At 51.5% G+C, this 19517-nt stretch overlaps 1 protein-coding gene across 1 annotated transcript in view; it reads right to left on the bottom strand.

Moving 5' to 3' along the window:
* KCNIP1 (potassium voltage-gated channel interacting protein 1) overlaps positions 1-1357 on the bottom strand; it is a 329087-nt gene extending 327730 nt beyond the window's left edge. The window contains exon 1 of the mRNA XM_036079456.2: positions 1201-1357. Coding sequence (XP_035935349.1) covers positions 1201-1288 — 88 coding nt within the window. The 5' untranslated portion in view covers positions 1289-1357. The remainder of the gene's footprint in view (positions 1-1200) is intronic.
* Positions 1358-19517: the final 18160 nt, after the last annotated feature.

Below are 19517 nucleotides of genomic sequence, written 5' to 3'. Positions count from 1 at the left end.
CGTGCAGGCAGAACAGGGGTGATGACAGGGCTGAGAAAGGAGCTGGCAGACCTCACCATCCCTCCCCCTGCCCCACAGTGGCTGTTCAGTTTGCCCCAGGCCAGACCTCCTGGGCCCGGAACACCTGTGCCCCAGTCATCACAGCGGGCCACACGCAGCCTTTATCTTCCCTCCTTGTCATTTAAAAAAATCCTGGCCAAGGTTTTGTGGCCCTCCCTCCTTCCCTGAATACCCGGCCCGCTGCTTCCAGTGCATCTCCCCTAAACACTCTTTCCTCCTGAAAGAGGGCATGAATATTTAAAGGCTTTTTTTCAGCCAGTGAAACTGCATCATGCTGCTGCTCTCTCTCCAAATTTGATCTCCAAAAAGTTTGCCAGAGTCTCTCGAATGCCTCGCCCTCCCTGGCACAGTGTCATGGGGGGTTCCAGAGATAGGAGCCGCCCCGAGGAGAAGTCAGCCTCCCTTCGCATCCTGGGGCTGACTTGCGTGTACACAGTCCTAAGTCTGGTTCCCAACCACCCTTTCTGCTGCGTGGGGAGCTGCACCTACCAACCCCCTGCCGCCCCAGTTCTTGGAGGAGTAGAGAAGACAGACATTGACACAGGCAGGATCCGCAGAGGAACAGGGGTGCAAGAGAGCAGAATGATGAACAAGGCCCCAGAAATGCAGGACCCGGCGAGAGAAAGCCCTTGGCTCATCAGCCCCCCGGGCGGATAGGAATCCCGCGTTCACGCGTGCGTGGTGGACTCCCACCCGGCCGCCACCTCCAGCTGGCCTCCTCAAGCGGCTCCGTTCTGCGGAATTACTCACAGCCCACCGCATCAAATCTCTCTTTTATCAACAAGACACAACACTCGCTGGATAACTTCTTGAAACTCCAGTCACGCGAAGCAGCTTCCAGTGCTCTGGGAAGGCTTGTGTCCCTGTGCCCGCCTGTCACCAATCGGCCACACACCACCAAATCCATTTCCAAAGTCCCAGGCAATTATGGCCGGCTGAGCTCCCTGGCGGGGTGCCCGCCCGCTCAGAGCCAGGACCCAGGTTGCCGGCAACCCCGGCTCCCAGCCACCCATTCGCCCCGCCCTCCCCTGAGACCCCAGCACACCAGAGCAGTCGCAGACGCCACGCCAAGGCACTTGCCACCTTGGCCAGCCAGACCACATTAAGACAGAAAATGAGGGTCAAGGCCAGGCTCCCTACCTTTGCTGAGGGTCCCAGTGATGAGCTTAAAGACGGTCTGGGCACATTTCACGAACCCCAGCTTGCAGGTTTTGGAGCAGCCGCTCATGGTGGTAGAGGGAAGCTAGGCTCTGCTGTCGGCGCCCGAAAGGGAAAGCAGCCACCTCGCGTGGCCCTGGAACTTGGAGGCCGCCTGGGCAAACCCTGAGAGGCGGAGGTACCCCAGAAGCTCTGGGAACAGCACAGCTGCCTCTGCAGCGAGTCCGGCTTCTGCATCCAGAAAGCCTGCAGGGCACGAGGCTTGCTCCCTTCCTCCCTCCCTCCCTCCACCCCCTCCTGCTGTCCACTCAAGTCCTCACCACGGGAGGCCCTCAGGACAAGGGGGCCCGGCCTGGGGACGTCCTGCCAGGGCACAGGGCGCTCTGAGGGAACCAAGGAGGAGTGAGGCTGAGCGGAGCAGGGAGGGAGGAGCTGGTTTCTCCCAGGCTTTGCTGACTGTCTTTCTTACATGGCAGTGGTAATGTAGCAATTAATACTCGAGTCAGAAGGGAGGGACTGCTACGCAAAAACACTCCACTCAGCAGCCTCCTGCTCGCTCTCCCGCTCTTTCCTTCCTGGTGAATCTAATAGATCAATTCTCCCTGCCCTGATTGGGATGTGGGAGAAGTCCCCACAGAGCTGAAAGCGGCTGGTCGGCACTCGGGGGAAAGTTTGCAGGCAGCAGCTGAGCGGCCTGGTTTGCATCACGAAATTGGGCTGGGTGGGAGCCCTGGGGGAGCAGGCCTGTGAGCGCCCCCCCCCCCCCAGCACCAGCAGCAGGGGCTCCCTGCCTCCGGGACTGGGAAGGCCAATGCCTCTGACCGCCTCCAGGTCCAAGCGCTCTGACTCAGAGTCGGCCAAAAGTCTGCGCTCTCATCGGGGTAGAAGTGCGATTCGCGCTTTCCTCGATGAAAGTATTCCTCAGAAATGCCAGAAGAGAATTCAATTTGATTACAGGACAATACTCTGAGAAGTAAACCCGCAAGGCAGTATGCAAATATGAAACCCAGTATACAAATATGAAACCCAGTATGCAAATAGGCTTAATAAAAAATCTGGTTGTTGTTCAGTACCACAGACTGTGCAGGTCAGAAGGGACCTTGGGGGACATCTCATCCCACCCCCTACACAGGGCATGAACCTCTCCTATGACGTCCGCACTTTACTTTCCTTGGTGATTCAAAAGGTCCTCCTGGGGCCATCAGCATCACAGTGAGGCCCTGTAGCCACACGAATAGTGAAAGCGAAATCCCCCAACAGCTGAACTAAGCCAAACCCTGGGAAAGTCTTTCTCTTCCTCTCCATCTCATCTTTCTCTTCCTCTCTTGTCTCCCTGTCATCTGCTTCTCTGGGATGTTTGAGAAGAATAGATTGCTTAAGAGCCAGAGAAGGGGCTACCAGTTGATAAAATGCCAGATAAGTGGAATTCATGCTCCCCATCTGGTTTCTTCCCCATCTTCCATGAGTCATGTGGAAGTGAATCTTGAAACAAATCTCAGCCCTTCCGGGGGGTCACCATCAAATTTCAGCTCTAAGACCAGACTCTGGAGACAGCCCACAAACACAGAGCACCTTGACTCACTGGCGTGGTGTGAGTCACAACATATACAGAGAGAGGAGTCCTGATGGAAAATATCCCATTGTGTTTGATGTCTTAGGGCTTGAATTGCCCCTTTATTCACTCTTTTTTTCTTAAAGGATAGAAGGTCCCAGTTAAAACGCACATGGTATCTGGGAATGCTAATGGCGCTTAGTCTTTGGTTCACTTATTTGCGTGAATATTTACCGAGGTCCGAGGATGTACAAAACACTGGGCCAGGCAAACTAGACACACAGGGTCAGTGCCTTCCCAACTTTACGGTGGAGTGGATTCATCATGAACCTTTTTCACCTTTCGCCATCTTAGTGGGATGGAGACACGGGCAGGTAGATGTGAAGAAGGGGAAGGAAAGAACTTCACCATGCAACACACCTGGTGGGCAAGGAGCAGACAAAGAGCATCACCACCTGGCTCCAGGGAGGAGGAGAGAGTTGAGAGAAAGCCTGAGGGAGGCAATGCTAGCCACCTGACCATTTGCCATGGAAAGTACCACCCTCTGAACTCTGCAGGACGGAACTCTCAGCTAGACCCTGCTGCCTCTCTCTTCCCTCCCACATGAGGCAGGGACACGGAAGATTGCGAAGCCAGAAGAAACAATGGCTGTGACTTCAGGGGCATTAGCCGACCTCAAACCTGCAGGAGGAGGAGCTCCCAGAAGGCTGTGGGCAGCATCTGTTTCGGGACGACAGGAGAGGTCCAGGGGGGACTTGTGTTTGGGCTCCAGCTCCGGAATCTGGAGTCCTGTCATTTGAAACGTAGGGGGAAAGAGACACAGCACTGTGGTCTGAGGGAGCTGGCAAATCCCAAGAACGAGTCTCCCCTCCCCACTCCAGGCAAGACAGGTGATGGTTAAGAGCATGGCCCTTTGCCCCGGGCGTTTAACCGCCCGCATGTTCACTCCGTACATACGAATGTTGAAGAGAGACTATCTGGGCCTCGGCTCCAGGTGCTGAGCAGACAATGGGGAACAAAACAGTCTCTGGGCTTACTGGGGTCACATTCCTGTGGTGCAAGGACAGACAGACAGTGTGTCTACATACAGGACTGTGCTTTGAAGGAAAAGAGAGCTAAGTGGGTGGATAGGGACAGGAGCTCCTAAGGTTACAGAGTCACTGAGAAAAGCTTGTCTCCATTAAATGACATTTACGGGAGACCCGAACCAGCCACACAGCTCTGTGGGGGTAATAACTGTTCCAACTGAGAGAACAGCAAGTGCAAAGGCCAAAGACAGGCCTGAGATGCTAAGGTCTGCAGTCTAGCTGCTGCTGCGCAAGCAGAAGAGCCTCAGCTTTTCCTTCTGGAAAATGGGAATAATAATCTTTACCTCATCTGGGGAGGCTTTGATGAAATCAATGGGCTTAATATAGTGCCTGGCATAGTAAGCCACCCTGTCTGTGCACAGGTCATTATCACTGTCCACTTGCTGCCACTGTCGGGTGCCACCACTCCTGCCCCTGGCCCCTAAAACCACTCCATAAAAGTAGAGCCTGTATTGGGAAACCTTTGTGATTATGGGAAATCCTGGGGCCAGGCTCCAATTTTTAATCTCCCCTCGTAGTAACTCAAACACGAAACATTTCAGATTCTCCTCCGATCTCAGCAAGGATCAAATGTTTGAACTCTGTGTGTTAGAGAAACGACTCAGGCCCAGAGAGGGTCAGGAGCACCCAAAATATGACACAGCAGAACCTCCAGCAACGTGGGCAAGGTGTTTAGTGTGCCAAGAACGTTCCCAGCAAAGGAAGGCCGGTGAATTCATAATAGAAGAGTACAGGAAAAAATTGTTCTCTGCTCTAGGAACACGCTATTCTGCAAATACGGCATAGAAAGGGACACACAGTAATGGAGCATTCAGGGGGCACCAGGGAAATTAGATCATCAGCAGGTTTGTAATTAGCCAGCCTCCCTGTCACATATGCGCATTAGCCAAAGGAACTTGGGAAGGCAGAGTTCTTACTCCTGATACTGTTCACAAGAACCTTCACATGGCATTTCCAGGGGGCAGGAGGAGAAGCCGATGGGGGCTCCTGATGTCGTCTATGCCCACGAGAGTATGCTGACTTCTCTGAGAGCAAGGCTAAGAGAGGGCAGACATGCTATCCTTTAGAAGGTCGAAAGGCTGTTCACACGACCATGACATTCACGGCAACATTCGCTGAGAGCCTTCTACACGCAGGCAACAACTCCAAGTACTTCCCTTCACATACGTACTCCTTACAACCCTATGACGGAAGTATTATTATGCTACCCATTCTACAGAGGAGGAAACAGGCCCAGAGAGGGAAAGTAACTTGTTGAAGGCCACACAACTGAGGCAGGATTTGAGCCTAAGGCCATTTGACATTTGACTCTAAAATTCATGGAAATTTATTTCGTATCTCACCAGGGCTCAAGATTAAAGCAACTGGGAGTTTGAGTGAGACATATTTTGCCTTGACTTGAAAGAGACAAGCAGCTGCCTGTTATAATCATAAACCCTCGTTCTTGGACGCATCATGGACTGAGTTGAGACCAACGTCCTTGGAAGGAATTCATTCCATGACCATGGCTGTGGGGGTGGGAGAGGAGATGGAGACGGGCAAGGCTAGGCGCAGGGGCAGCCTCAGGCAGCCAGGGACACAGCCACACCAGCTATGCTGACAGCCAGAATTTCATATAAAGACTTGTTATATGCACACTGGAGGACCGCCAAGGGCAGAAGGGGACACTGAGGAATCGCGGAGGCGGTAACTGTCGGAAGCAGGGGCCAGCCCTAGCGCTGGGCGGGAGGCACACAAGGAAAGGACTGGGATTCCCAGAACCTAGAAGCCTGGAGGAGGGGTTCCCTGAGGCTGAGACCCAGTCCTCTGAGGATGGGGTGCTGGCTGGCTAATGCTGGTGTCTCTGAAGGAGAGCTTTGAGGTTGACTCTGGGAGTTCAAAACCTATGTATCAGAAACTAACCAATTGCTGCCACTGGAACCTGATGCCATTGCTAGTTGTCCTGGGGCCACAGGTGGGAGCAGGAGGCTGCCTGGAAGGACCATGGCCCCCTGCTCCCTGTCCCCCCTACTGGCAGAGCCAATCTTGGGGCTGCTGGCAAAGCAGAAATGTGGCTTGCAGAGTCCCAGCCCAGCAGCACCAAGCAGGACAGAGAAGAGAGCCCTGGAAGCTGGGGGTTGGTAGTTTAATAACCAGCCAGGCCAGGCATCTTTCCTTCCAAAACTGTAGAATCCCACCTTGTGCCAGGTATTGAGGATACACCAGTAAATAAGACAAGCATCCCTTCCCTTGCGGAAATTGCATTTTAGAGGTGGAGTGGGGTAGGTGTGCTCAGACTATAAACAAGCAGACAAATGTATAAAGTTAAGAACTTAAAAGCATGCAAATACTTGAAGCAAACAGTGACCAGAGTTTTCTAATCAGCAGAGCTCACTGAACAGTTCATGATAGAATAACTATGAAGATGAGGAGGAGAGATTCCATGGGGGTCATGGTCATTATAAAAATAATCATCATGATTTGTAGGTCTGTTACCAGACACTTGTGCTGGGTGTTGTGTTTGGATTATCTGGGTCTTATAACACTTGAAGTCAGTATTACTATTATACCCATTTTACAGATGAGAAAGTGGAGACTCTGTCAGATTTGATGATTTGCCCCAAGGGAGAGGGTTGAGTCAATGGGACTAGTGACTGATTGGAGGAAGTCTGGGGAACAGGAGGGGGTCAAAAGCCACCAGCAGTTCTAGAAACAAAACCAGGAAAGGTATAAAGAGGATCTGGTCTGGGGAGGGAGATGGTTACAGATTTCATGTGTCTTGCGGAGAGCTGCATCCAGCTGGTAGGTGCAAATGAAGATGAGGAACTCAGGAGAGAGGGTGGGGAGTCTAGAATTCTCATAAATAAATGATTTTTTGTTACTGCTCAGGAAAAAAATATTAAATGTTGCCTCCCAACAGGCCAAACATATTAGCATTTAAATACAGGCTTACACAGGTGGGTAGAAAGGCAATTTCCTAAGAATTAAGTCAGATTTTATTTTTCCTCTAAGTCTCAGGAAAAAAAAATCCCTTCTGCAGAAGTGGGTCCTCAGAGAGGGATTTGCCTTGCTCTAGGGGCATGGCAGCTCCATGTCCTCAGTGGGACCTGGTGTCTTCTCCCTGCTCTAACTATGGGAAAATGAGGCCTAAGAGCTGATGGAAATTCATCAGCACTGTTGGCTGGAGGGCCTCAGGATCATTTGTGTGGAGGGCAGGGCAGCTCGTGTTGGGGTCCAGTGGCCTCTGCACTCAACCGTGTCAGCGGGTCTGCAGGGCCCAGCTGCGAGCTGGAGGAACCACAGTTTGCAGCAGAACTGGCGGGAAGGGGGAGTGAGCAGCTGCAGCTGCTTCCAGGCAAAGATGGGAAGAGACCACGTTGGTCCTTGAAGCCGCCCCTTTTCCCTCTGTGTCACCAACTGCTATCCCATTGCTGCCTGTTGACACGTCCTGCCCATCACTGTCTTCTCTTGCCCCAACAGCATGCTACGCTTACAACTGGACTCAGTCCTGGACCGCCACGGGGACCCCTTTATTTTGTGATCATGGAAAGAGCAGAACCAGTTGAAGCTGGACACCAAAGGCCACAGGTGTGGGCATGTTTGCTCCCGGCTGACCACCAGAGAGCCCTCTAAGACAAGCCAGCTAACCTGTCAGGGCTGCTTCCCCGTCTGCCTCCCAGGATCACTGAGAGCAGGACACAGGCCCCCAAAGTGTAGAGATCAGGGCTGGGGTCCCAATTCCTAGATACAATGGGTTCTAGATGCCTCTGCTCACCTGCTTTCTCATCACCGTACACCTGTCCTATGTCCCCAGGTCCTGCTCTTTGCAAATAGCCCGGATGGCATCTCTGATATTCTGTAGCTCAACAAACCACATCGTCAGCCTCTAGGACACCTGGGCTGTAACACTGGGAATCGTTCTTGACTCTCCCCCATCTTCTTCCACTTGGCATCAGTTTCCTGTGGCAGCTGTAACAAATCACCTTGTACTGAGGGGCTTAAGGCAGCAAGGATCTCATCTCTCACCGTTCTGGAGGTCAGGAGTCAGAGATCAAGGGTCGGTAGGGTTGGCTCTGGGGAGAAACTATCCATCTGTGGCAACGAGGTGGGGGGTCGGTAATAGTAAAGGGGCAATCTGTCATGGGTGCCCAGTCCCTTTTTCTGTGATTCTTCCTCCCTTCCCCCACAGGTCAGGGTCCTGTCTGGCCAGGTCCCCTGCAGAATAGGGGAGCTGACCTTAATGTTCACAGTTAGGCCAGAATGACTGGTCCCCTCTACCTTTAAGGCCCCATACCAAGAAAGAGGGGAGAACGGTCACATGACCTTTCACAAGGCCAAACCTCAGGCAGCTCAGGGTCTAAGTCAGAACAGTCCTTCTAGAATCCATCCAGACACAGTGATGGAGGGAATTTGGAGAGGAAGCATTTACCGGTTAAATAAGAGTCCCTTTAAATATTCATCCTCTTGTTGGTAATTACGTCGGTGCCCAGAAGGGCTGGCAGGATCCTGGGTGGCTAATGGGCAGGCAGGAGACAGTGGGGCATTTTCATAGGGCGCGTAGTGGGGTGCTGAGTATTCCCATACTCTGGTGTGATGCTCACTGCGGAGCTGAGATAACTTGTCTCTGTGCCCAGTGCCTCAGATGGCAAAACCAACTCAACTCTTAGAGGAATTCAAGCCAGTGCCAAGCTGGTGTGTTCCGGGAAGGGCAAGAGGCAATAGGCATGCCAGAGGTCACCCTCAGCCTTTTCGGGTGGTTTGTGTCATTTTTCTCCATCTAGCATGTAGGCTTGTTCATGGCAGGGAAGGTGTCTGTCACTCCTTTCATAGACACCCCCTGCACCCCTGTCCTCAGTGATCTCTCTGCTGCAAAGTCGATACCCCTTCCTTCTGCATCACCCTCATGTTCCTACGAGCAAAGGGGAGGCGGACAGACGCCTGTATCTGTGCAAGCCTCAGTTTCTTGTCTGTGCTACGGTTGTCAAAGAGCTTCCGGGTTGTGCGTTCCCAGATGGGGAGAAATGAAATAATACAGGAGAATTTCATTTCTAAATTGCAAACTGTACACAAGCATTAAATGGCACCATGTGGTGGTTAAAAGCCCGGTTCCTACACCTCCTACCTGTGTGACTTTAGACAAAGGAAGCCCTTGAAGCCTCCGCCCCCCATCTGTAAAATGAGGGTAATCACAGTACTCACATCATATGGTTATCGTATCCCGTGAAAGGTGTGTGTGGGATCTGGCATGTAATACATGCTCAAAAAATGGCAGCCATTATCATTTGCAGTCGGTGCTGGTATTATTGTTATTATAATAACCACAGTGCCCACTACACACATGAAGAACCTGAGATCCGTCACTGGCCCATCCAGGGTGTTCTGATCTCACATGGAATTATCTGGAATCTGGAATTACTGCAAGTCTTGCCTCCTTACCACTCATAGCTCTTGTCTCTGTCTCCAGCCAGGAGTCTGAGAGCAAGGTATCCTTGGGCTTCAAAGGTACCAGAGCAGGAAGACAAAGGACTAGACATAATGTGAGTTTCCTGGCCCCCTTCTTTATGTGGCTTCAGCTTAGGTTGGAAAGGGTATGGGTCCTGCATCCCCCGAGGTGTCAGCGGACCACGCCCTCACAGGACACACCTTTACTACGACCCTGTCATGTAGATGGAACAATGCTTGAGTTTGAGTCCCGGACTTCCACTTGGGGAGCTAGGACCCTGCGAAAGTTAACTGTGCAGCAGAACAAGGAGAGGCCTTGGAGCCCCTCCCTGGGGCCTTCCACATCCCCAGCCCCGCGGCAGCGTCCTGTCAGCCCTCCTTCTCTCCAGCCCCCGGCCCACGTGGATAGGGAGCCCAGAGATAAAGAAAAATGCAGTGGACAGAGAGGTTATTATCCCATCGGCTGGCACCTACATCCCTCTTAGGGAAGGAATTGTCTTTCTTGGGATGTGGGTCCTGAATATTGCCTTGATAAACAGCGGTTGACAGAAGACACAGAAAGAAATACTTAAACGTCTCTATTGTAGGAACCGGCAGGAATTGGGGTCAGAGCGCTGATGAGAGCTTAGGAAAGAGGAGAGGGAGGCTGACCTCAAGGTGCCAGAAGTAGCCAAAGGACATTTAGGAAGATGCATGTCTGACATTCACCTTTCAGTTTGTCTGTGTGGTTATGAGGTAAACTCCCTCTGTCTCCTATGAAGTTGGCAACCCACAAGGGACTTGTCAGATTTTTTAAAAATGAAAATTAGGAGAAGGGCTACATTACAAATTCAGATAGATTTGAGGTAGACTAGGACCAGGGCACATCGGAAACCAAGCAGGTCCCTAAAGTGGCCTAATTCAGTGGAAGCAAGTGCTCAGAGGTCTAGGTAATGGGGAAAAAACCCTAGCTTACCCATACCCTCCCATCTAAATAATAGGGAGAGTTTGGGAGACGAAGGGGTCCACTATTTGGTGGTGGGACATTCAGACAAAACCCATTTGAGTCTTAAAAGATAAGGCATCTCACCTGACTTCTTTGTTTCAAACATAATAGAAATACTAATAACAGTTTGTGCATTATACTTCCCAGAATGCTTTCCCATATTTTGTCCCTTTTAACCTCAGTAGTTTGTTTTAATTTTCAGACAAGGAGACTGCAACCCTGAGAGGTCATGTGACTCCTTCCAAGTCATACTGGCCAGGGTCTGCTCCTCACTTCTGTTAGGACCTCTGCTGACTCAGCAGAGCCTAGGCATCTGGTTGCAATTGTTTGCTAATCATTAGGATGCTAAGTGGTTCCAGAAATACTGTGGGGTGGCTTCCAGGAGGCAAAGTTGAGCCTGGAAATGGGACTTAGGACCAATCTCTAGCCCGGTGGGGTGGTGATAAGGAAGCTGGGGTCAGGGGCAAGCCCAACCCAACAGGCCCAGCAGAAGAATCAGCATGTGCTCAGGGTGGTAAAGAGGTTGGTGAGGAGGCCACCTCCAGCGGGAGGCCTGTGGGGGGCTACCTGGGGCTAGACCCAGGGATCTCTATGTACACAGCTGGGGGAAGTTCAGGTTCAGAGGTAAGTACCTCAAAAGAGTGAGAATTCCAGACAGCTCTGCTGGGGAGTTGTTGCTGCCCTTGATAGCCACAGGAGGTGCCATTTTTGACCAGGACTCACTCAACCCCATCATCTTCTTGATGGGGAGGAAGTCCTGCAGAGGCGGCTTTTTGCCTAGGATGCCGGTATTTTCTTGCACTGCCTCGGTGCCTCACTAGAGGGAGCCCAAGTTCTCAACCCCCTGCCTGCAGCCCACCTGGCCCGGTGTGGCCGCCCTTCTACCCCAGAGAGGGTGTGGATCTGGGGGCGTGGGAGAGGCAACAGACTTTGGAAAATGTTTTCAGGAATCACAGGCGGCAAAGGCTAGATTTGACTACAAAATGAGTGCTGTTTCTCCTCACAGTTTGTGAGAACTTACGATCCCCACCCTGAACCTGGTGGTCTGTTGCCACCTGCCACCTGCTCCCCCATCCCCAGATCAGGACTCTTCTCAGCAAGTGCCACCAAGTACAGTGTCCCGGGAGCCCAGACACAGGACGGGGGATGGGAGAGGCTCGGCTGTGTGCTTGACCACGACGATAAGACCCATCACCTATCAAGGAGATAGTTCGGTGGTCAGACCTGTGGGCTCTGGAGTCAGATGATCCTGTTTCCAAATTTTCTCCACCTAGATGTGATTACCGAGAGACCAGGAGCATAGTCTGTCTTGTGGACCACAAAATCCCCGATGCCTGGAATAGAATCTGGCACATGGAGAGCCGTCAATATTTTATGAATGAACCAGTGGCTCCAACCTTACTGCTTCTTTAATCTTGTGCCAGTTACCTCCTGTCTTTGAGCCTCAGTTTCCCCTTCTGTAAAACAGGACAAAAACGTAACTTACCAGACGGGTGGTGGTGAGGACTAAATGAGTGTGTGTGTAGGCTGTAGTAAACCTCCAGCAATAAATAGCAACTCCTAGCAGTTCTTACGTGCCGGGCACTCTGCGAGGTACTGGGGATGCATCTATGTGCATTTGTGTGTGGACACGTGCTTGTGTGTGTGTACAATCTCATGCTGTCCTCCAGGAGGACGGGTCTATTATTATCTTATGTTTACAGTTGAGGAGACTGAGGCATGGAAAGGTGCTGCATGTGGCCAAAGTTGTTCTGCTGGTAAGTGGTGGTGGAAGCAGATTTTTAAGCCCCATGAATCTGACTCCACAGCTTTGCTCTTATGCTTGGAAATTGCTTGCTTAGGGTCCTTCCAGATCTCGGATTCTGCAAATGACAATGTACAATGATTCTGCAAATGACAATGTTTTGGGTCATTTTGTGCGGAGGACAAGGCAAGTCTCCAGCCATCCTTTTCTGCGTCTGACACTTCTAAGGCTTATGACCTTAGAAACCCAAGAGCTGATGAATTGAGTTGCCCAAGGACGAGATGATCAACTGTGGCATGCTAGTCAAGTGTCGAGGCCAGTGCCCACCCCCAGCTGGCAGAGGCTGATTCTGTACGTAGACTCTGGGGCCTGACTCTTTGGCAAGCTCTTTGGATATTTCTGAGCAAGTGTTCTTTCTACTTTTGGAAATTTGAAAAGAAAAAAAAAAAGATCTACGAAATGGGTATGTACTCAGGAGGGAAAGGATGAACTTTGGCTTTTCAAGAAAGAAGGGAGGGCCAAAGAGATATAAGTCTATGGGTAATTCCCCCCACGCTCCCCCAGTGCCAGCCCCTATCCCCCCACCAGCCCCCAAGCACTATTCCCATGCCCTACCCTCCGAGGGAAGTGCTGAGTCACCTCAAATGGGCAGAGAACATTAAGCCCAGATAAAGGGACAGGGTAGGGAGTCTGCGCTCCGTCCTTCGTCCTGCTCTTCCACCTCCCTTTGCTTCCATTGGAAAAAAGAAAATTGCCCAGTAATTGCTCCTCGACAAACCCCGCTGGTCCTTGGTCTTCTTTCTTGCTGAGATTATAATTAGGGAATCAGTAAATTTAAATAGAAAATCCATGAGCAGCACAGAGCCTTCATTTTTCAAGCGCAGTTTCGTGTACCTTGTAAGCGGCCCTTGCACTCGGTGGCGGGCAGCGGTGATAGGGGGAGGCCCCACGTCCGGTGGGGGCAGGAAGCCAGAGCGCACAGCCCCCTGGGCTCTTTGCAAAGGCACGGGAGCCAGGGCAGCGGCTCGGGGGAGGATTTGCTGTGTGCGGAGGCTGGGCCAGGTGTTTCCCAAGCCTTGTTATAGCCACCCTTGGAGGTACCACTAGTTTTATTCCCATGTTACAGAAGAGGAATCTTAGGCTCGGAGGGATGATGACTTGCCTAAGGTCATATAGCTAGTGAGGGACAGAACAGAGACTTGAAGCCCCATGCATCTGAGCCCTTAGCCTATTCATCTATCCTGAAATTTGACAGTTTTTCCAACAGAGTTGGGGGGGCCTACATCCCAGATTTGAGTAAATTCCAGGTGTGTGGCCCTCTTCTTCCCCTGCCAAAGTCTGGATGCAGCCAGAGCATGGCCTGGGCCTGTCTTATCCCTTGGGCCCCCGGGGTAAGGGGTCAAAGCCAGGCTCCTGGATGGGCTGAGACAGAGGAAGGGATTTGTGCCTGTCCGGTGAGCTGTGGTTTCTCTCTGGACTAGTAGTATGGCCTCGCTACCCTGGGTCCTCGAAACAGCCTGTCTGGGCAGGAGGACCCCTCCCATCACCTTCATCTCCATTTTAGAGATGAGGAATCTGAGGCCACAGAGAGATAAAATGACTTTGCCCAAGATGACTTAGCCAGCTACTGGCCGATCGATTTGGGACTGGGAGCCTTCCCACCCCCGCCGGGGCCGAGCTGCTTCTCCAGGGCTCTGCAGCTGTGCGGGGCCGGGCTCCGGTTGCGGGCAGTGGGCCTGTCTAAAGAGAAAACCAAAAAGGTGACAGGCAGGGCAAGGAGAGGAAGCTCACATTTCTTGGTCGCCGATGACGTGTTGGCTGCTAATGGGGAGGGGTTTCGGAGCCTCTCTGTCAACAGTAGCTTTTGGCTTTGCCTTTCTGTGTGTCACGTAACGAGTGAGGGTGTTTTGTGATCCTCACCTAGTGGATGATGTGAAGACCAGCTGGGATCATGGATGTAAAGTCCAGACTCAGTACAGTGCTGAATGTATGGTGGTCACGTGCGGAAACCATGACCTATTTCCTTGCTAATAGTACACTAATATCATTAACAAGTCTTATAATAATGCTGTGAGATATTAATATCCCCATTTTCCCGATGGGAAAACCAAGTCTCTGAGAGATTAGGTGATTTGGTTCAGATGCACAACTCCTAAGCTGCAGACCCAAGGTTCCAAGTGGGGGCTGTATGATCCCGGACCCACTGTCCCCCTCTATGACCTCATCTCCAGCTTGGGGACACCAGTAAGACAGTAGGTCCCCAGCAGGGGACAAGGGCACATGAAGCACCCCAGACAGATCAACTCATGTCCTGGCCGCTAGGACAAGCTCTTGTGTCTGGTATTCTGTACTTCTCGGCCACCCTGCACCCCAGGAAAACGCCTTAAACCTACAAGTCGTCCTATAGGACAGGAACAAAGGCCCTGGGGATCTTGCTGCTGCTTAACTGGTCCTGGTTCTTATAGGGTCGCCCTTTCCTGGGTCACCAGTTACCTGCTGTGGAGGTTTTTTATTTAGTAGTAGATAAGGAAAAAGCCCTCTTCAACCCTTTCTGCCCTCTTCAAATCTTATTAATGATTTTTAAAAATATTTAAGAACTGTATCACTTTTTTTCTTTCCCTTCACCCTTTTGATTTTTGGTCTTTCTGTCTCTGTGTCTTGCTCTGCCTCTCTCTTTCCCTCTTTGCTTCTTTCCCTGTTTCTTGGCTTGGGAGCATTGAGGAAGTTAGTCCCTGAAGTCAGAAGGAGCGCCAGACCTCCTCCTTTCTGACACTGCCCTCCCCAAGCCCTGCGGCCTCCTGAGCCTAGTACCAGCTCAGCACCTTGGTGAGGCCAACCCTTTTATATATCGCTGTAATTTTCCCTGGCCTCAGAAACTCACAGCTAAGCCTCTTTCCTCATGTTCCTAAATGTAAATAAACATCATCCCCAGCTGGGAAGGGCAGGGTCATAAATTGGCTATGCTTCTGCAAAGTAGGACTTTTTAACCAGAAAAAGGCAGACTCTGGTCTTCCTGCCTGGAGGGGGGCAGAGAGGTGAGAGGCCAGAGGACCTAGAGGATGGGAGGAAAAGAGAAAGAACAAGCAAAAACAGGGGAGAGAGAGGGCAATGGAGGGGGGGGAAGGAGGCTGCAGAAAGCCCACGAGAGTCACCCCTCTCTCTCTCACACTGTAGGTAAAGAGTTTAAAATTAGGTTTTCCATTTCACGTACTTGTAAACTGAGGCCGCAGAAACCTCGATGCAATAGGAGGAGGAGGCCGAGTTTTTGCCATGATTGACGGCGGCGCAGCAAGGACAGGGAGAAAGGGAGTTTCGGAGCTCCTCAAGCCCCAGGAACTGAAAAGCCACATTCTGCAGCCTCTTTCTTCCAGCGAACGGAACTGGCCCTGCGGTTCTGCTGATTTAGCTTTGCATGCCAAATGCGTCTGGGGCTTCTGCAGTCTTCCAGAGAAACAGCACATTTCCTCGGGAGCGAGCACTGCCACTGGATTCCTGTTCTTTTCAGGACATGAACAACGCCGCAACGCCACTTTGCTGAAAAGGTACAATCATAGCAGGAGGCAGTGGCCAGGCAGGATCTACACGGGGGCAAGGGTGCTGATGGAGGGTTCGGGAGAGGCCTCCCACCCTTCTCTCGGCCTCCCCATATAAGGGTTGGGGTAGACCCCAGGTGAGAGGCTTCAGCCCCCTGTACATTCCCGGGCTTCTCCTGGCACAATCCACAGCACTGATGCCCAAAGCAGTAGCCTCGGGATCTTCCGAACACCTAGGCCAGCTGAGGGCTCAGGAGCTAATCAGGCTTGCAGCTTGCCACCCCCGGAGAAAGGCCACATTTTGGCTAAAGAGCATTTCCGGTAGCTGTGGACTGCATGGGGGGCGGGTGTGGGGGAGGTGGTGGGAGAAGGGAGCCATGCTGCTCTGCCCTCTGCCGGGGTCAGCACAACCAATCTCAGTTAAGCCAAGGCCCGGGGAGCAGGCTCTCACGTTCCCTGGGTTTCAGGTTATCTAAGCGGAACCCTTGTGAGCTCAGTGCCTTGGGGGTGGAGGAAACGTTGAAACAGTGCCTGGCTAGTAAAGCAGAGGCCGTCGTGCAGTCTTGGCCCTGGGCTGGGAAAAGATGGTGACCAGAACTCAAACTCAAAACAGCCCCTGACACGTCCCCACCCTGGGCCGTATCCTATAAGACCTTTTCTTTTCTGATAAACCCTCATTGACAACATCTGTTTTTCATGTTCCCTTTTCTCCTAAAAGGCAGGTGTAGGCGTCTGCCCCATCTCTGCGTTCTGTGAAGTGTCTTCTGTTTCCTGAATGACCGTCTGGATTTCTCTTCTTCCTGTGGTCTGTCTGGCCAGTGCCATTTTGCCCTGACCTCTTGTCTGGGATGAATGGCTGGGCACCCACCCACCCTGAGCCTCTGTGACTGGGTTTCAGTCACCAGATTAGCCCTGTCGCAGCCGCCAAGTGGCCCCGGATGGAAGGGCTGCAGACAGAGCTGGTCCGCAGGGCAGCACTCACGAGCAGAGCTATGGATGTTTTTGGAGTCTGTTGGCTTTGCTTGGTTTGTCTCTCTCCTCTCTATCCCTCTCAAGGATGATAGATAGCCTGCAGGTGGATCACAAGAGCCGGGAAACATCTTTTCACCAGAGCAAGGAAAACAGCAGAAGATGCCTGATCTAAGCCTTCCTGAAGACTCATCCTCCCCATCTTCAAAGAGCTGTGGAAACACCCCTCATGGATTCCGGGGGTCCCCTCCCCTCAGACCCCTTTCCCTTCCCATCACCATGATGCTTTCTGGAGAGAGGGCCCCTGACCCACTTCTTTGCTTCGTCTGAGCTGAGTTGAGGGGAGAGAAACTACGGAAGCAACAGACCTCACCACATTCCCTCATGGACTGAGGGTGGGGGAGAGGACTGGGTGAAGGCAGCTCGCAGGCAGGGTGGGAGCACGCCGTGCAATTCTCATTGATTGTCTCCCCAGAGGCAGTAGCTCCTGAAGGGAAGTGTGAAAGCACCAGTAACTAGCTGTGGTGCCAGATATGAATGGCCTCAGTTTCTCTTCCGATGCCTTCCCTTTGCACATGAATGTGAGCACACACATGCGCATCCTCGGCTTGCTTCCCACGGTGGAGCCCACCGGCTTAGTTCATAGCAGCCCCCTTTCCCGCGCTCCACCCACAGTCTACACAGCACACCAGCGGCCCCAACCCCAGACCCAAGCCTCATCCTGGGAGCATGGGCCTTTACCAGCAACAAGGGCGTCCTTGCCCCTTGAGAGAGATGAGCAAAGGGACTGAGATCTTTCCAAGCCACTGTACAGACGTGGGAATTTCCCTCCGGGTCAGAACCACCTCTCCTTCTCAGCAACTCCTTTGACCCCAAGAGAGAGAGGGCAGTCTGATGCCCCCAGACAAAATGGAATTGCCTGTGACTCATACCCGGCCTTGCTGGTTGAGAAACCTACTTCCTGGGGTTGAGGGGTGGGGGAGCGGTGGGGAACTGGGACCAGGGTGTGTGCATGTATGTATGTGTGTGCTCTCAGTTGGCCTCCTAGGAAAAGTTCTGGTGTAGCCCAAGGTCTGTTTGGACATTTTTGCAAGAAGAAAAAAAGAACTAAAGGAGAGCAAAAATACTTCAGCTGCGTGAAGCCGAATTACCTGCTCCGCTCTGGTTGGGAAGACACTTTATAAGGCAGGTTCAGGGGGCGGGCCCTGGAAGGCGCAGTCTCATGCCGTTCCTGGAGCTCCCAGCTCTTTCCTCATCCTGGGCTGCTCAAGCCTCGGAGAGGCCACACTGCCTTCCTTTCTCCACCACTTTTTTGACGTGCAGTTCTGCTTTGGGGGCAATGGGATTTCATGCTGGATCTTGGAACAGGAAGTGAAGCTGTTTCGGTCTTTGCATTTTTTTTTGTTATTGTCACAAGCGGGAAATATCAGCTTGGATATAAACAAAATGGGGAACTGAGACACACTACAGGATTTTGCTATGTTCTCACTTTGGTAGAACAGGGGCGAAGCACGAATGTGCTTTCTAATGGTACAACTTAACTTTTAGGCAACAAGGCCATGGTTTGTTCAAAGCGAGAAAAGGAGAGCCAATCATGTTTGTTGAAACCTATTATTTTACCAAAATGTCTTATTTAATCTTTCCCCCAGACCCAGTGACTTAGGTACTTATGTCTCCATGTCGTGGTGGGGACACTGAGGCTGAGAGGTGAAGTGGCTTATCCAAGGGCATACATGTAGAGATGAATGCTAGAGAAAGAATTCAAAATCTGGGCCAACTATCACCAAACTTCTGTGTTTCCAGAGTTCTCACACCATCCCCAGCTCTTACTCCCTCCTCATCCCCATGCTTATGATTGCCCTTCTCCCAGGATCCCGAGGAACTACAAGAGAAACAGCCCTGGACCAGGAGCTAAAGGCTAGCCGTGGACTGTTTCCAGGCAAGGCAGCTCTCTGTCCTTTGTCTTGGTTCTGAGATGGGGCCAAAAGATTGTCCAACAGCCACCTGACTAGAGCTCAGGACAAAGGTTTTCTCACCTGATACCAGAGGAGAGGACCTGGTGAAGGTGGTGCTGAGGGCTCAATGCAGGGACAAGCCATCGGCAGACTAAATGGAAAACCATGTACATGCATGATGTTTATGCATTCACTCACTCCTTCATTCACTGAAACATTACTTCTGCGTCTAACTCAGAATGAGATCCAGACTCCTTTCCATGGACTGCAAGATGCTACATGATCTTATCTTGTCCCTGTGGACCCCTCCAACCACCTCTCCAGCCCCTCCACCTGCTTACTCTGCTCTTTTCTATTCCTCAAACATACAAAGCTCATTCCCAGATGAGGACTTTCTGCCACTCTGTGCTTGGTTGCTCCTTTACTACCATTTGGGGCTCACTACAAATGCCACCTTCTTATGAGGTAACCTAACCATTCCTTATAAAGCAACACCCTCTGCGACATCAATCTGGTTAATTTATTTTATAATAAATCTCGCTCACCTATTTTGCTTATTTGCTTCTTTTATTTCCATATTCTGTGCCCCCCACTAGGGTGTAGGGTTAGTGAGAGCAGGGCTTTCTCTCTCTTGTTCTTCTCTATATCCACAGAGCCTGGAAAAATGGCTGATACATGGAGGATATTCAGAAATATTTGTTGTATGGATGAGTGAATGGATGGATGGATGGATGGATGGATGGATGGATGGATGGATGGACAGGTAGATAGTTAGATGGATGGATGGACAGACAGATGGACAGATAGATATATGGATGGATGAATAACTTAATCAATGAACTGATGAATGGTTAGATAAAATGGATGGATAGATGGTATCTACTAAGTCCCAGGTCCCAGTGGGGGTATGGAGATGAATAAAATGCTGTCTCTCTGGTCAAAGAGTTGTCTCTCATAGTCAAGTAGATGTGACTAAGTAGAACAGATGTTCTGGGAGAATAAAGGAGCATATCTGAAGTAGAAAGGAGAAGGGATCCATTCTTGCTGGTGGA

The sequence above is a fragment of the Halichoerus grypus genome, chromosome 2, assembly GCF_964656455.1.
Source record: "Halichoerus grypus chromosome 2, mHalGry1.hap1.1, whole genome shotgun sequence".
Classification (NCBI taxonomy): Eukaryota; Metazoa; Chordata; class Mammalia; order Carnivora; family Phocidae; genus Halichoerus; species Halichoerus grypus.
This window is presented reverse-complemented; position numbering and strand designations above follow the sequence as displayed.